The sequence below is a fragment of the Notolepis coatsorum genome, assembly GCF_963971535.1.
Source record: "Notolepis coatsorum genome assembly, chromosome: 5".
In the NCBI taxonomy this organism is placed as follows: Eukaryota; Metazoa; Chordata; class Actinopteri; order Aulopiformes; family Paralepididae; genus Notolepis; species Notolepis coatsorum.
In genome coordinates this window covers 16,226,794-16,244,648 of record NC_140169.1, presented here as the reverse complement: position 1 = coordinate 16,244,648, position 17,855 = coordinate 16,226,794, and the positions used below count along the sequence as shown (strand labels likewise).

General features: G+C 46.2%; 1 protein-coding gene across 1 annotated transcript; it reads right to left on the bottom strand.

Moving 5' to 3' along the window:
* Positions 1-630: 630 nt before the first annotated feature.
* Positions 631-7,077, bottom strand: cUnh2orf76 (chromosome Un C2orf76 homolog). The gene is made up of 5 exons (XM_084313758.1): positions 6,817-7,077; positions 6,641-6,691; positions 4,837-4,874; positions 4,405-4,486; positions 631-1,430 (listed from the first exon to the last, which is right to left on the bottom strand). The coding sequence occupies exons 1-5, from the start codon at positions 6,947-6,949 to the stop codon at positions 1,354-1,356; spliced, it is 381 nt and encodes a 126-aa protein (XP_084169884.1). The 5' UTR covers positions 6,950-7,077; the 3' UTR covers positions 631-1,353.
* Positions 7,078-17,855: the final 10,778 nt, after the last annotated feature.

Sequence of the window (17,855 nt, the reverse complement as noted above, 5' to 3'; positions counted from 1 at the left end):
CATCTGCAATGTATTTTACCATCCCTCTGTATTGTACCACACCAGAAGCTCAGTGTTTAATAGGGTTGTGCGGGACAATAACTGGCTTGTGCTCAAGGTTCCTGGAACTTGTTCTGAGCTTGGAAGAATCTTCCAACCTATGGTTCAAAACCATGATCACTAACCACTGTGTATCACTTTAACTTTTAGCAGATTCTTAGTTTATTCGATTTATCCTGCTTTTAGCCGATTCTTTTTTAATCAACTGTTTTAATTGATTACATTTAAGTGATTCAGTTTTCATATTCATATTTCTGTGATGTTTTAAAAACATGTTTTAATGTTTTTCTAAGCTTGGCATCATTGTAAATGAGGGACACCCTCAATAATGTCTCAAGATTTAATAAAGGTTGTATGAAATGCATCGATCAAGTCAAATCACAAATTCCCCCAAAATGATTGTGTGTTTTTTTCTTTCTTTGAGACCTATTTAACTGTACTGCAGTCAATGGTAAAAGTAACTCAAAACAGCTATCTAAAATTAAATCTATGCACGTTGGTGAGAAAATGATGTGACCTGCTGCATTTGTGCAATAAAGATGATTCTGTTTAAGACTTTGTGGTTCTAGAAAATATACCTTACATAAAATATGAATCTTACATTAAACTTTATTTAACATAATGAAAATCAACAGCCATAATCCCTTTCACCATAAAAAAAAGAAAAGGGTATACCAGTGGATTCTTTTTAAAAACAAGTACACAAATGAAAGGTGGGGTAGGCAATTTCTGAGAAATTTGCAAGAAATTAGCTTACGTGTCAAGCAGAAATAGAGCATGCTCTGAATCACTTTTCAAGCCTGCCACCATGTGCAAAAAAGTTTTCCAGACTCGCTGAGGCAGCTTCAAGATGGATTTAAAAATATATATATTATAATAACAATAACATATTTCCCAGCCTCTGATCAGCAGGCAGTTTGGAATGCGCTATGTACTTTTCGACAATGAACAGGGATGGTAGTTTTCAGATACAACCCCGGGAAGGACACTTGGCAGGCCATAAACATCGGATTGGTTGTTAAAGATTCATGGCACCCTGCAAATTTGGAATGTTTGATTACAGGAGCCGGGACAGTCACAGAGATTGGATTTGTTTCTCGGAGCATAAATATTTATTTTGTAGTTGTTGGGATGTAGGCCGACTGTAACGAGAATTTCACCAAATATCACCAAAATGGTTGAAAATAAGTGTTGCCTACCCCACCCATACCATACTTTTCAATATGAGGGCACTTATTTTTCCATTTCCAGCACTTCTGGCATGTTTGACCTGTGTGGTTTTGAGAACCTCTCCTATGGTTAAATATCCTGTGGTCACCAAAGAGTTTGGGGTTTGGCTTTAAACAGACCATAATCTTCTTTCCTGAAGAAGGCCAATTCGGTCTCATTAGCTGTAAGAAAAACAAACACAAAGACATTGTGGTCAAAATTAGAATTCATTCACAGTTAGAGCTCCAACCAATCCAACATTTAGCTACCGGTAATTAAAGTTTTTTTTATATCTTTTTTATAATTAAATAAAAAAATGTACAAAGTGGTATGAAACACTGTCCAGTAGCGTAATGGACACATCACCATCAGCTGACTGACCACGTCCTGAGGTTGATGTTCTGGCCGCACTGCGAGGGAGCCGGAGAGCTTCAGACCAGGGATTAAAGCAAAAAAAAATCTCCTGACTGAACTTTTTTTCTGGCCAAGTCATATTCTTATTTTAACCTCTACTGTATTTTTTTTTTAATAGCGTTAGCGTTTTAAGGGAGCCTACTTGTAGAGCGAGCCTACTGTCCTGACTGTGACTATAGAGACCCTACTGTTGTGTGCTGGAGAGCGTGAATGCAAGTCTTGTGGCTAGCTTCTGATTGATGGCGAGCTAGCACCCCTCCCCACTTTGAACCATGAACTAAATGGCTTGTTATCATACAAACAAGGGACTAAACACGTTTAGCAATTATGCCACAACAACAATGGACAGTCTCCTCCCCACCGTTTGTATATATTTATTTACCACCCACTCACTCACCCCCTCCTAATGTACAGTCTCCTCCTCATCATATGTATATATTTACTGTTAGGATCTCTGGGTAACAGTACTGTATATTTGCATATCGTATATGTGACAAATGTAACAGTACTATTACTATATACCTGTAAGGCATGTATGTCCCTATGTCATAAATGTCATGATGTCATGTGTATGTTGTGTATGTCATAAATGTCACTATGAATTGAAAATGGGGGACCCTGATGATGTAAACAAGACAAACGCCTTTCTCTGGTCTACATCCCCTTAACAATTGTGTGTATTGCTACTGGATTTACAAGATCCAGAGTGAATGAATGAATGAAAACTTTATTTAATACACGAGACCCTCTTCTTGGGACCAAGTAAGGTTTTGTCGATAATCCAATGTATAGTTACAACCCCCCCCCCATCCCACCCAACCACCTCCAATGTACAGTTTCTTCGTCAAATGTATATACTCTTTTTAGACTATTTTTGTATCACAAACAAACAATAGGCTACTGTATTTGTAAATCTGGTATGTCATAAATGTATAGATGTAGCAGTATTGTCTATCTGTATGTCATGTGTGTCATATATGTTATGATGAACTGAAAATGGGGGACCCTGATGTAAACAAGACGAAAGTCTTTCTCTGGTCTGCATCCCCTTAACAATTGTGTGTATTGAGCTGTACTGTACCCATTCTGCAATCTGTTAATAACAATCAATCAATATTTAACAGATTGCAGAATGGGTACAATACAGTACAGCTCAATACACACAATTGTTAAGGGGATGCAGACCAGAGAAAGACGTTCGTCTTGTTTACATCAGGGTCCCCCGTTTTCAATTCATAGTGACATACAGGTATATAGTAATGTTACATTTGTGACATATATGATATGCAAATATACAGTACTGTTACCCAGAGATCTCCCGGACAAATGGGAGAAAGACGTTTATTGAGCTTAAAAACAATTGATACCGCAAATAACGTTCTGATTAACAAAGTCATTCGTTTTGTGGCATTAACGTTATCTAGATTTATCAACATTCATACATTTATCAGAAAGCGAGCGGCGCAAGCACACACACGAAACACCACCAACAACAACAACAACAACAACACACTGCTTGTCGCGTAAATAACGTTCTGATTAACAAAAGGCATTCGTTTTGTGGCATTCACGTTACCTAGATTTATCAATAGCAATAGTAATATATATGTTTCTTTAGACTAGAATAAGTCAAATGAACTTACGGTCTCGTAAAAAGTTGCCGCATGGTGTTGATGAGTCAAGTTTACTCGCGAGTAGAGCTAGACGCTAGAGAGTCTCAAAATGGGCGCTTCCCATTGGTGCTGAGCACAGCGGAGGCGGGTGAAAGGGCTGTAAACTCAGAACAATCTCGCCTTCTGGTTGGTTGCATTTGCCTGAGAATTTGCCGATTGCTCGCAAATGACTGTTTGGTGCGGCCGCGGTAGGGGAAAAAAGGATATTTGACGCCTCTGATTGGCTCAGGTTAAAATCCGTCACGACTCCAAATCAAATGACGGAATCTCCAAATCAAATGGACGGATATCCGTCCCAAGACGGAACGCTTTAATGCCTGAGGCTTCAGACACACAGCACACCAGTCACAGAAATACTTCAAGATACACCACAACATACAAATTAAAGTTTCAACCATCCATAACAGAATAGTCATGTATTTCTGATGTTTGGTCACAATATCTTGGAACTAGCCAACGAGATCCTCGTAGCCAGAGTATGTACTAATACACTGGTGTTCTTCAAGTAACAAAGTAGTTACAAGATATTACATCGGTCTGAGAGAAGAATCAAGCATGGGAAATACAAAATGACTGTTGTAATTCTGTTGTGGATGGTTAAAACTTTGTTTGTACATTGTTGTTTTTTGTTGTCAAGTAGGAGGAGTAGCATACTGTGCATGTCCCTCTTTTGCTCTGCCTGCCTCATCTTGGGACCGCAATGGAAATAAGTCTAAGGACTTTCTTGCGCTATCCTGATGTATTTTTATACTGTATGCACCCGTGTATTGTATTTTATTATGTCAAATAAAATCAATCAATCAATCATTGTGGTGTGGCTTAAAATATTTCTGTTATCAGTCCCTGTGAACTGCCTGTCTAAAGCTACCCGGCTAGCTCAAAATACAGCCAGAACTCTGACCACGAGACTCAGTAAGTCAGCTAATGGCTATGCGTCGTTTACTTGCAAGCATTTCATACCACTTCATGTAAAACTAAATCCGAACCACCCCTTTAAATTGTTACAGTAAGTGATCTTTTGTAGATATAAATATAATTTCTCAACAGAGATGAAAAGGCAACCTCTTACCAACGCCAGCAGCCTTCAGGGTCAGTCCGTCTGGCAGAATGAGCTTCTCATCATCCTCTAAACTCATCACCAACTCATTAGTCTGCAACATGAAGAGTGCATTATATAGCTCCACTTGTATGGCAACAGTAGAGTTTGGTTTTGTGCCAGCCTTGGACTCCATAAACATACAAGCAATGGAAGTTTCATCTCAGCGTCAGACTGTATAACTAGGCATACTCTTATTTGGATGGTTTTTCTAAGCTATATACACATAACTGGTTTACTATGACAATGGCTGAAACTACTTCATGATACATTTGAGATTGTTTTCCCCTGATAAAAAAACAAGAGGTAACTATGATCATATACACTGCAGTTAAACATTTTAAATAGATATGTTAATATGTAAATTATAATACTTTTCAAATGAAAACACATTTAGAATGCTACCTTGGCTCCATGTGCTTGGTGGATGATCTTCATAGTGTCTGAAAACACAATGTGAAACAAATTACATTTATTTCAACCAGCGGTGTAATCAAGATCACATGCAGGCAGGGGAAGTTGTATGCCCACTTCTGCTGGTAAAATGGACAGTGGCAAATTCCCCAAAAATAAGCCTAATATAGGGCTGTCATACTATACATACTGTTTTATGTAGAGTAACACAATCCACAGAGCTTTTAGAAAGGTGCAGAATAAAAAATATAGCTTCCCCCCCCCCCAAAAGAATATAGATTAATTTATAATAATACAAAAAAAAGTTGTTTACATGTTGCATGCATGAATCCCCTCCCTACTTCCTATCCCCCCCCCCCCCCCCTGCACCTGGTTGGATAAGTGACTCTAGTGACATCTAGTGGCTGAATGTTCTAATCTATTGATTGATTGATTGATTGAAAACTTTATTAACAGATTGCAGAATGGGTACAATACAGTACAGCTCAATACAAACAACTGCTAAGAGGATGCAGACCAGAAAAAGACTTTCGTCTTGTTTACATAAGGGCCCTCCATTTCCAATTAATAAAGACATTTATGACATACAAATATACAGTACTGTTTAAGAAAAAAAGATCATAAAAAAATATACATCCGGAGGGGAAGACACTGTAAATTGGAGAGGGTTGGGTGGGGGCCAGTTTCTAATTGCAGCCACCCGTAGGTGCTCTTTGAGAGCGGTTTTGAAGGAGGGTAGGGATTCACATTCCTTTAAGGCTGTGGGTAGGGCGTTCCACATTATTGTGGCATAATTGCAAAACGTGTTTAGTCCCTTGTTTGAGCCAAATCTGGGTTGAACATGATTTGTGGAACTCCCTCTGGTGTTGTGGTCGTGGAATTCACTGACCTTTGGGAAGTATTTCGACATGTACATGGGTATCTATTCTAAGTGGTGTAGTACTGTATCTTGTAGACCAGGCCCATTGCAAGCTGCTGTACTCTGTCGTCTACTCTAGGGAGTCCATAAGGGAGTAGAGGCCAAACAGTAGTCTGACCAGTTTGTTTTGTGATGTTTGTAGCCTTGTTTTTAGGGCCTTTGAGGTGCTTTGGTACCATGAGGTGCAAGCATAGTCGTAGAACCGTTGAATGAGTGCTCCCGTTAGTCTTCAAGGTATTCTTGTTTACCAGAGAGGAGATCCTGTACAAGAATTTTGTTCGTTGGTTGACTTTTTTTTATTACATTGGTTGCCATTTTGTCACAGGAAAGATTTGCCTCTAGGATGGAACCCAGGTAGGTAATTTAATCTTTCCGTGTCACAATATTGTCACCCACTGTAACTGAGAAGCCGTTGGCCTTGCTGAGTTTGCTATTTGATCATAAAGAGAATGGACTCAGTTTTACCCAGGTGTAATGTAATGATAGTCTGTTATCAGCGAGCCAGGTGCAGATTCTGCCGAGTTGAGAGCTGAGGGCTTTTTCAACCTGCAACTTGTCCCTGTCAGAGACCAGCAGGGCACCTTTAGCACCTATAGCACCTTTAATCGACAATCTGTACATTTGTGTTGGAGAATGAATGACCTCTTTAAATGTAGTGTTTACCAGAGATGATCAGTCATTCAGTAATTCGGTTTAGAAAAGCAAACATAAAAAAAAAAAAAAAAAAAATCAACTAGCAAAGTCTTAGATGAATAAGACCAAACCGACCGATTAATGAAAGCTGGGGTTGTCTGGACCATAGCCCTGTGACTGCGGTTTGCAAGCCTGGGGCTATCTGGACCACTAACTGGGTTTAGATTTCAGACATAAACTTACCGTAACCAAACTTCCTGAAAGGAGGTGGAAGACCTGCCCTTGTTGCAACATCTGGAGAACACAATATAATATTATTTACTGTGTTAGCATAGCAATGTAATTTTTTTTGCCAAGGATTAAGATTTGCAGTTACTGTATGAGTATCACAACAGCGCATTCAATTGCATTGCACTCACCGTCTTTCACATGTTGAATGAATTCATGTGCCGTCTGATCTAGATTCACGCCACGAAATACAACTGGTTTGAAGTTTCTGTGCTCAAAAGACCTCACCAGGCGCACAGTAACTACAACTTCACTATGATCCATAACGCTGTGTTGTTGTTGTGACGCAGACTCGGTAACAAATGTTTTAAAACACAAACTTAGCCACTGGTGTAATCTCGTTCAAACGGTAGGCTATGCCTAATCAACAATCATACACTAGAAGATTCTTCTTCTTCTTCTTCTTCTAATGTTTATTGGCGGTTGGCACTAACGTGTTGGTGCATTACCGCCACCTACTGAAATTGATTTTAGAGCTAGATGGATTATGCACATGCCAATCCCTATTCTACACTACTCTATATCCTACCACTCAAACCTGTACTATTTAGAAAATTAAAAATTGCCCTATACCCCACATTCCCTGAACTCAGTCGCAACACTTCTCTTACCTCCAGCTTGATGTGGTCTCTCTCTAACCTTTCTTTTAGGATCTGTCTCTCTTCCCTATACTTACTACACTCCACTAACACATGCTCCACTGTTTCCTGCCTACCGCAATACTCACACCTACCCATCTCATGCTTGCCCATTAACCTAAGTGTACTATTTAGCCCTGTGTGCCCTAATCTCATTCTTGATACAATCACTTCTTCCCTTGTACTCCTACCCCCACTTCTCATCTTCCCTACTGCCCTCTGGATATTATAAAACGGCCTACCTTTACTTCCTCTATCCCACTCCTCCTGCCACTTCTTTTTCATTTCATACTTAACTACACTCTTAACTTCTGCCTTGCTGTACCTCACTTCCCTACTTACTTCTACTCTACTAGCTGCTTCCTTAGCAAATGTATCCGCCAGTTCATTCCCCTCCACCCCTATATGTGCTGGTGTAACGGGGAAGCCCGTGGCTATGTCCACAGTCACGGAAACAGGTGTGTTGACGAGTGACTGTGGCAGTGCGGGCTGGTAAATTAAACTCACTTCCCCATAACAGGGTTAACAGATGCATAGGTACGGTAGTTAGGAGTGAATTCACCTCTTAGTGCAGCGGCCTGTGTCGTCGCCCGCGGACGCGGGAGCCCCCTGTTCGACTCCCCCTCGGGACATTCTCATTTAACATCAAACACAACGCAGACCAGTATGATCCGTCACACTGGCACCCATATGAAACACACATCTGCGCCTACCCTCCTTACCCTAAACATCGCCTGCGCTATTTCTAAAATAATGTCCTGCCTTGATTCTGACTCTATGTTCTTTATACTTACTAATGCGCTACTTGAATCTGACGCTATTAATACCTTGCTTGGTTTAATTGTTTCCACCCAATTAATAGCTAACAAAATAGCCATTAACTCACCCGTGTATACCGACAATTTATCACTCACCCTCTCCTTTTCCATGATATCTACTTCTGTGCTTATAAATGCAACCCCCACCTTGCCACTGATTGTTTTTGATGCATCCGTGTATACTTTAATCTGCTCTCCATACTTACTTTCTATATACCTACTAACTTCATACCTATCCAACACTTCCTCACCTCTTTCCCTCCTTCTTTCCAATAAATGAAAATCTACCTGCACCTCCTCAAACAGCCATGGTGGAACATCAGACAATGGTACCGTCGGGCTTATCTCCATCTCCCCTATCCCTATCTCCCTACTGTCATTCCCTATTGTCCACCCAAAACTCTTAAACTCTTTCTTTTCTTTTTCCTGACACTCTAATAATACCTTTTGAGTGGGGTGACTCTCCTTATGGCCCTTTAAATTTGCCCAATACGTTAACGCTATCTGCTTCCGTCTGAACTCCAAAGGAGCTTCATTCATTTCCACTTGCAATGCAGATACTGGGGTTGTTCTGATCGCACCACAGCACAGCCTTAACGCCTGATACTGTATTATATCTAACTTCTTTAATAACGTTTTCGATGCAGACTGATACACGATGCAGCCATAATCTAAAGCAGACCTTACTAACCCTATATACACAGCTTTCAAAGAACCCCTACCTGCTCCCCACTCCCTACCCCTCAGGCACCTTACAATATTTAATACTTTCTTACACTTAGCAACAACTTTTCCTATATGGGTTGCCCACGTAAGCCTTTTGTCAAACCAAATCCCTAGATATTTAAAGCACTCACTAGAAGATTACTGACAGAACATCCAATAGAACAGAAATAAGGAACATTTGTAAATGAGTGAGGCTGTTTTGAAACATGTCCGGTGTCTAATCAATCAGGCCAGACCAATCGCACTGTTCAATATTTCAGACTCAACGTGTCGACTGTCGAGCACCGTGATCAGGCGACGGTCCAGATTGGAACTTCCGCCCTGCCACAGGATTATTACTCCTGTGACAGGGCAATGCGCTGATTGGCGGAAAGTACGGAAGTATCTCGAAGTACGTCTGACGTATCTCGAATTACGTCTGACGTTACTCTACGTTAGCGAACGTTAAACGTTGTATTCATAAAATAATATAAATTCAGCAGCATGGGGAGGGCCGGGGGGAGGGGAGGTACAGGTAGTAGAAGACATAGAGGTACAGGTCACATAATTATAGTACAGTGGAGAAGTAAAAATAGAATAAAAAGGCAGTGTAAACAATATACAATATTATTAACTCTAATAATAACAGCCTCGCGGGCTCAGAGTCATTATCATTATAATACGAGAGCCGTGGGTCTGCATTGTATAGAGCGGATCCCCCGGCCGTATTCAAGTGCTGGAGCGCTTTGCGATGGATCAAACTGTATTAACACTTTGACTGCCATGAAACGTGTTTTGACGTCATTGCTGGCCATGCTCAAGTTGCCGGGGGACGCTGTACAGCGTCCTTATATCAATATTTCAAAAATCTGCGATCGGATTCATATGTCCCCTCCTGAACCGCCTGAGATCCACCAGCAGGACCCACTGAGCTCTCTGGCGGTTCAGGAGCGCCATCTGGTGGCCGATCGGCGCAATCGCTTTAACAGGAAGTGGCATAGAGGTTGTGCTACGTCCGTAGTACTTCCGGGCGCTCGCTATAGGTCCCGCGACTCTGGCTCGTCACGCTACACAGTGATCGATTGCCAATAACTCGATAAACAACATGATTTGGACGTATATACCATTATACAAGCTGGAGATGGACCGGGTAAATTTACATCCCATAATGATAAGATTTCAACTCTACGATGATCGCCCAACGGCGCGCGGAGACTGGGGTGAGTTTCAGCGTGTAACGTTACCGTCTTCGATACTAACTGCTATTATCAACATTTGACCCACATTAGATGATTGGTATAACGCTGCCCACGGAATTATAAACGGCCCCTAGCCCATCCGGTCAACATCAGATGACGTGTAGTAACTTCTAGAAGTACGTCTAGTTGTAATTTTTTATATCGCGCTGATTGCCATAAAACTGTATTGCATCATCAATATAATGTATTTGGGGCTATAGATCACGTTCTGGAGAAAGCTGCAGAAAGAGATGAAAACATACTTATACATTAGACCATACTTTACTATGAATATGTGAATGAAAAAGTTTAACGTTGCTACACAATGAACAATACATATAGGACTTTGAATGGGCCCTAATAATGGCAATGTAGCAATAGAATTTAAAAAGTTATAGCCCTGCAAAGAAGGGGACTTTCTCCATAGACAAATAGCGCTGGCAATCTATGGTATATCATGAATTTAACCTTAGGCAACCAAAGTGTTAATATAGTAGTAATAATAGTAGTTGGCTAGTTGCGCGCTTCTGGCCACCTCCCGCAGTGCGCGCATACACACATACTGTCTGTAGCCTATACAGTACGTGCAAAATTAGTTGTCAAGAGCCAATCGCACAGGTTGCCTCATCTCATCTGGCTCTGCAAATAGATCTAGAGTCTGAATATCATATATAGCCTGCTGATGATCTCTCTCGAGTCAAATCCATTCTGAGAACGGAATGCAGTGCCCGCGACGAGGGTCTTGATTGATTGATTGATTGATTGATTGATTGATTGATTGATTGAAAATTGTATTAACAGATCATGCTGGACCTACAAAAGGCCTTTGACACTGTCAATCACTCCATTCTTGATTGAACATTTTATTAACAGATTGCAGAATGGGTACAGTACAGTACAGCTCAATACACACAATTGTTAAGGGGATGCAGACCAGAGAAAGACTTTCGCCTTGGGGGGGGGGGGGGGGGGGGGGGGTCGGGTAGGAGGGGTGGGTGGGGGGGGACACTGTACAACTGTACAAGCAAAACTGTACATTGGAATATTGACAAAACCATACTTGGTCATTTACTGTACATTGGAGGGGGTTGGGTTACAACACAGGAGCAGAGTATAAACAACAGTACAGGAATGAGAAACAGTACTGTACTGTGTTATGTTGGAAGAATCAGACAACACGTAGTTTCAGCATGTCGGTGTTTACTGAACTCAAGACACATGCCATGTAACGTACACCAGAACATCAACGTCAACGTCACGTTCGGCCATATGCCGTAACGTGAAACTCAACAGAATAACACGACACTGTCGCAATAGTTAGAACACTAGTTAAAGTGCTGGCACTCGCTAGAGTACCAGACGTAACATTTCCCCCCCCTTCACTCAACCTAGGAGTGATACTCAGTCTCAAAGTCATTCAGGTGTGCAGGCCTGTTGCGCGCTCGGAGTGGGCGGGGCCCGGGCACTGCAACAGCCAACGGCGGAGGTCCCGCAGCCTCAGGCTGAGCCGCGGGTGCTGGGGCTGCAACATCATCAAATTGTCTGTCCTGCAGAGCTATAGCCGCGGGTGCTGGGGCTGCAACGTCATTGAATCGTCTGTCCTGCAGAGCTACAGCCGCGGGCACACCCTGTCCCGGGGCAGCGGGAGCCTGCACCCTGCGCAGTCGGCCAGCATGCCAACGCGTCCCATCAGCCAGCCTGAATGAGGCCGGGCCAAGCTGCTGTCTGACCTGGACCGGGTCAGACCAGAATGACCGGAGCTTGTTGTCCCGGTGGGGTCGCCGAATCCTGACCCAGTCTGAGACGGCGATGGTAGGTGGTCTCGCATGTCGGGTCCTGTCGAAACGGTCCTTCATCCGGCGCTGGCGTGCGTTGACTGTGGCTTGAAGCGGGTGGGCTGGAGCCTGAGCCGGAGTAGGGCGCAGCCTGTCCAGGGGCAGCTGAAACTCGCGCCCTAGCATGAGGGAGGCTGGGGAGACGCCTGTGGTGGCATGTTGAGTGGCCCTGTAGTGCAGGAGCGTCTGTTGGAGACCGTTGATGAATGTGCACCCTTGTGCCAGGTGGGCCCTGATGCCATTCTTCAGGGATTGGTTCAGCCGTTCCACCCCCCCGTTCGCAGCCGGGTTGTAGAACGACGTGCGGATATGACGTATCCCCTTACCCCCCAGGTAGGAGGCCAGTTCGTGGGAGATCATTTGGGGCCCATTGTCTGTCGTGATCCTCTTGGGCAGGCCCCAGCGTGTGAACAGGGACTCGAGAATCTCAATCAGCACCCCGGCTGTGACCGAGCCCACAGGCGCCACCTCAGGCCACTTGGAGTGGAGGTCGTAGATCACAACGAGGAAACGCTGGTGATGCGGTACCCCGTGCAGTTCACCACAGACGTCGAGCTGCAGGTGCTCCCAGGGTTGGGACGGCCAGTCCAATGGCTGCATGGGTGGGGGCGGGGCTGGGGCCCTGGTCTTCCCGCTCAGAAGACAGGCAGTACAGTCCTTGACCAGGGTCTCGATTTCCCTGTCGATGCCTGGCCACCACACCAAGTCACGACACCGCTGTTTGAGCCTGACTATGCCCAAGTGTCCCTCGTGCGCCATAGCAAGGACACGCGCCCGAAGGACACTCGGGACCACAGTACAGAGCCCACGAGCGACGCAGGAGTCGTTCCAGCATGACAACTCGTCCCGGAGTCTGCTATAGGGAAGCAGCTCGTCAGGTGTCCTCGCCGGCCAACCCTGCCTGATGTAGGTTGAGAGCGCAGAGAGGACAGGGTCAGCAGACGAGGCGTCCTGGAGCTCCTGCAGCGACACTGTCTCTTGGAGGGGAGTGTGGAGGAGCTGGACCAGGTCATGCTCAGCCTGATCCCGATCGGGAGTCGAGGGCGGGGCCGTGGGGGAACTGGGGATGGCGCGTGACAGTAGGTCAGCTACTACGTTGTCCCGGCCCGGCGTGAATTGCAAACCGAAGTTGTACTGCTGCAGGCGGTCAGCCCAGCGGTGGAGGCGGAGCGGTTTGTGGCCAGTGCCTGACGTGGCGAGGAGGGTAGTGAGAGCCTGGTGGTCCGTCCTAAGCGTGAATGAGCGGCCGTAGAGGTACATATGCCAGCGCTCACATGCCCAGATGCAGGCCAGGGCCTCTCGCTCCCCCACTGAGTACCTCTGTTCTGTGGGGCTAAGGGCCCGTGAAGCGAAAGCGACCGGCCTCTCCACACCCCCGTGCAGCTGTGACAGTACCGCGCCCACGGCTGCGGCGGAGGCGTCACACGTGACGAGGGTGGTGCTGTCTAGGTCGAAAAACGCCAGGACTGGTGATGAGGTGAGCTGGGACTTGAGGAGGCGCACAGCCTTCGAGCAGGCAGGCGTCCAGAGCCAGGGCTCGTCCTGCTTCAGCAGCTTCCGCAGCGGTGCAGTTGTGTCGGAGTAGTGTGGCAGGAAGCGGAGGTAGTACGCCGTCATGCCCAGGAAAGAGGCCACCTGGGCCGCTGAGGTGGGCTCTGGGACACTGTGTATGGCCTCTGTGTTTGACTGGAGCGGGTACATGCCGTCAGCCGAGAGGCGGAACCCAACAAAGTCAATGGTCGTGGTGGCAAAGACACACTTCCCGCCGTTGAGTGTGAGGTGGTGCTTCGCCATCGCACTTAAGACACTGTGGAGGCTCGCGTCGTGACTCTCGGCGTTGGCCCCATGCACCACGATGTCATCGAGGTAGATGGCCACCCCGGGGATCCCGGCGAAGACGGAGGCCATGATCTTTTGAAAGCAGCTGGGGGCGGAGCTTAAGCCAAAAGCCATGCGTTTGTAACGGAAGACCCCCCTGTGGGTGATGAACGCGGTGAGGTTGCGGCTCTCTGGGTGTAGTGGCACCTGGAGGTACCCCTGACGAAGGTCCAGCTTAGAGAACACCTTGGACCCGTGGAACTGGGCGGTGAGCTCCTCTGTGGTTGGCAGGGGGTATTTATCAGGGACGATGGCCTTGTTTACCGCTCTCATGTCCACGCAGAGTCGCAGGTCCCCTGTCTTCTTCTTTGCTACCACCAAGTTGGAGATCCAGGGTGACGCGTTCACCTGTTCGATGATGTCGTCGTCCAGCATCTTCTGTAACTCGGTGGCGATGCCCTCACGGAGAGCCAGGGGGGAACGGCGAAGGGGCTGGATGACCGGAGTCACTTTTTGGTCTAGCAGGGGCTGGTGAGCGAAACCCTGGAGGCAGCCCACGCCGTTGAACAGTGCCGGCCACTGTTGCTGCCAGGAGACAGCGGTGACGGTGTGGATCTCTGAGCCTGTGGTGTCCAGCAGAGAGAAACCGAGGCCACTGAAGAGGTCGAGGCCGAGGAGGTTGGTCCCTCGGCGTGCGATGTTGAAATTGAAAGCAGGCAGTGTCCTTTCTCCGTACCTCACCGGCAGCTGGAGGGAGCCAACGATGTCAATCTTGGAGTCGGCGTAGCCTCGCAGGGTGGTGGTGGGCGGGCCCAGTGGTTTGTGGGAGAAGAATTGAGAGTATGTCGCCCAATTCAATAGAGACACTGTGGCTCCAGTGTCGAGGAGGAGGGGCAGTGTGATGTCACCAATGACCAATGAGCATGTTTTGAATGGCACTCGTCCTGAGCTGACATTATGGATGATAGTGGTCGGTGGCTTGGAAGCGCTAGCTGGGGCTGACCTGCAGACCTTTTGGAAGTGGTTTAGCCTCCCGCAGTTGGAGCAGGCTTTGCCACGGGCAGGGCAGGTCTGGGCTCTGGAGTTGTGTGAAAGGGAGCCACAATTCCCGCACGGCTGGCGTGAGCGGTCACGTGACTGGGAGGCTAGCAGTATATTGTCCCCGCCGTCGTCTGCACTCACATTGAGGAGGGACACCCTTGAGCTGAGCGTGCTTGCACCCTCTACTGGCATGTGTGTGTTGGGGCGGGGGGAGGTAGACAAACTAGCTGCACAGTTCATAGCAGATTCCACCTGCACTGCTAGTCTAATAGCTACTGCTAATGTCAGCTCGTCATTTTCCAACAGTAGTCTTTCCCTGATTTTATCACTGTCAGTGTTCAATATGAGTTGGTCTCTCACCATTTCATCCTGTAATGCCCCGAATTTGCATGAGCTAGCCAAGCCCCGTAGGTCCGCGACGTACTGCGTTATTGACTCGCCAGTACGTTGATGTCTCCGTCGGAACACAACCCGACGGAGGAGTGCAGTCTGTGGAGTGGCGAAATGTCCCTTTAGGAGCGCCACCACCGACGTATATGTGTCACTGTCTAATGTGCCGAGCGTTTCACACACACGCTGTCCCTCCACGCCTAAACAGTGCTGTAGTAATGCACGTTTTCTCACCGCGGACAAGTCCAAACCGGTAGCCAGGATATACGTCTCGAACGAGGAAATCCAACGCGCCCACGGGACGGGCGGCTCACCGGGCAGCGGTAGGAAGGGTGGAGGGGGTGGGATAGAAAATTCAGCCATCTCTCGTCGCCAATGTTATGTTGGAAGAATCAGACAACACGTAGTTTCAGCATGTCGGTGTTTACTGAACTCAAGACACATGCCATGTAACGTACACCAGAACATCAACGTCAACGTCACGTTCGGCCATATGCCGTAACGTGAAACTCAACAGAATAACACGACACTGTCGCAATAGTTAGAACACTAGTTAAAGTGCTGGCACTCGCTAGAGTACCAGACGTAACATACTGTTGTTTATACTCTGCTCCTGTGTTGTAACCCAACCCCCTCCCCCCGGCCCTCCCCATGCTGCTGAATTTATATTATTTTATGAATACAACGTTTAACGTTCGCTAACGTAGAGAAACGTGAGACGTAATTCGAGATACGTCAGACGTACTTCGAGATACTTCCGTACTTTCCGCCAATCAGCGCATTGCCCTGTCACAGGAGTAATAATCCTGTGGCAGGGCGGAAGTTCCAATCTGGACCGAGGCTCCGAGGCTGCAGCTCGAAGATTCTTCTTCTTCTTCTTCTTCTTCTTCTTCTTCTTCTTCTTCTTCTTCTTCTTCTTCTTCTTCTTCTTCTTCTTCTTCTTCTTCTTCTTGAGGTTTAACGGCTGCCGACCACTTGTTAGGGTATGTGCCGCCATCTACTGGTATCCTTTACCTCCTACAAAATCCAATTCCCCTCACCTTCATGGAGTGCAACTAATGCTGCTACTTCCCAATTGAGCCCCCCTCTGCGAGACACTCCTTGCCCCCTGCTGCCTGACTCTGTACTCCTTGGTCACCCGCTGCCCCCTTATTCAATTCCCTAACCACCTCCTCCAATGTCAGACCTTCCATACCCAAATGTTGAACCGCTATCCTAACAATCATTTTTGTTCTATCTGTTCTACCCTCAATCTTTGCCGCAGTATTAACTACCCCTGCCACGAAGCCCACAATACTCAATTTCTCCTCCCACACCCTCTCTCTATCCTCCTGCCCTACCCTTTCTGCCAACTGCCCTTCTACAAACCCCTGCACGTACCCTAACTTGACTTCCTTGTCCTACCCTCCTACCTCTGTCCCTTCCTACCAGTGGTGCAGTCGTAATATGGGAACTGGTAACACGCCACGCCACGTGCATGCGCACAGAACTGATTTATACACACACACACATGCACGCACATGTGATCTGGTAACACTGCGTGTAACCGCGTGTGACCACGACTGCACCACTGCTTCCTACATGAAACTGCTATATGACCAAACTCCTGGCACCTGTAACATCTCAGAGGACTCTGAACAAATTCCCTAACCCTATACACCCCACTCCCTACATACACCTTACTTGGAACAACCTCACCTTCAAACTTAATCACAACCGTCTCCGTCACTACCCTATCTGCCCCCCTCTTCATCCTTTCTGCCCCATTAACTTTCCCATTATGCACATCTCTCCCTAACTCTTCCACCAGCTGCTCTACGCTAACCTCCACCGAAACCCCAGCTATCACCCCCTTACATCCCCCCTCCCTCTTCTCCCCTACTCTCACCACCTTACTTATACCCACCCCTCCAATGCTCCTCATCTTCCTAGCCCTCTCCACCTGATCCACACTAACACACCCTACGGCCAGATTCCCATCCTCCAAAACTCTTGCATACTTTACCTCCCCTAATTGCTTACCTATGAGTTTGGGCAACTCGAAAAACCCTAATTTCCGCACTCCCCCCTCCCCCTCAAACCTAACCACTATATGAATCACTTCTGCAACAACATTTCCTCCACCCTCGCCTTCTGACCCACTCGAGCTATCTCCCCTACCCTTCTTCCTCTTTATCCCCTTCTCACTGTCCCTGCTCCTCTTCTCCACCTTACTCCACCCTTCTCCCCCGCTCTCACCCCCCTCCATACTCTCACCATCTGACTCCGACGAAAGACTTCGAAATGGATTCAGATTAAAATAATTAAAAAAGTTAACAGAAATGACCATACGTCATGATGATAGACAAATCGTGGCTAGCTGGACAGGTTTACAAAATGTTCATGTCAGAAGATTTTCATTTGAAATGTGAAAGACAATTTACTTTCTGAATACATACATAACTAAGGAAACTATAAACCATAAGAAACGACGTAAACTCCATGATCAAAACTGCAAAAAAGAATTTCATCAATGACAAAACTGAGGAAAACAAAAACAAACCACGTGAACTTTGGAAATTACTCAATAATCAACTAGGATGCAGTAAAAAACTTAAAACCAGATTCTCAAACATGAACATAAAAACGGACAACACGCTCATCACAGACAAGCTGGATGTAGCCAAGTACTTAAACATTTTCTTCAC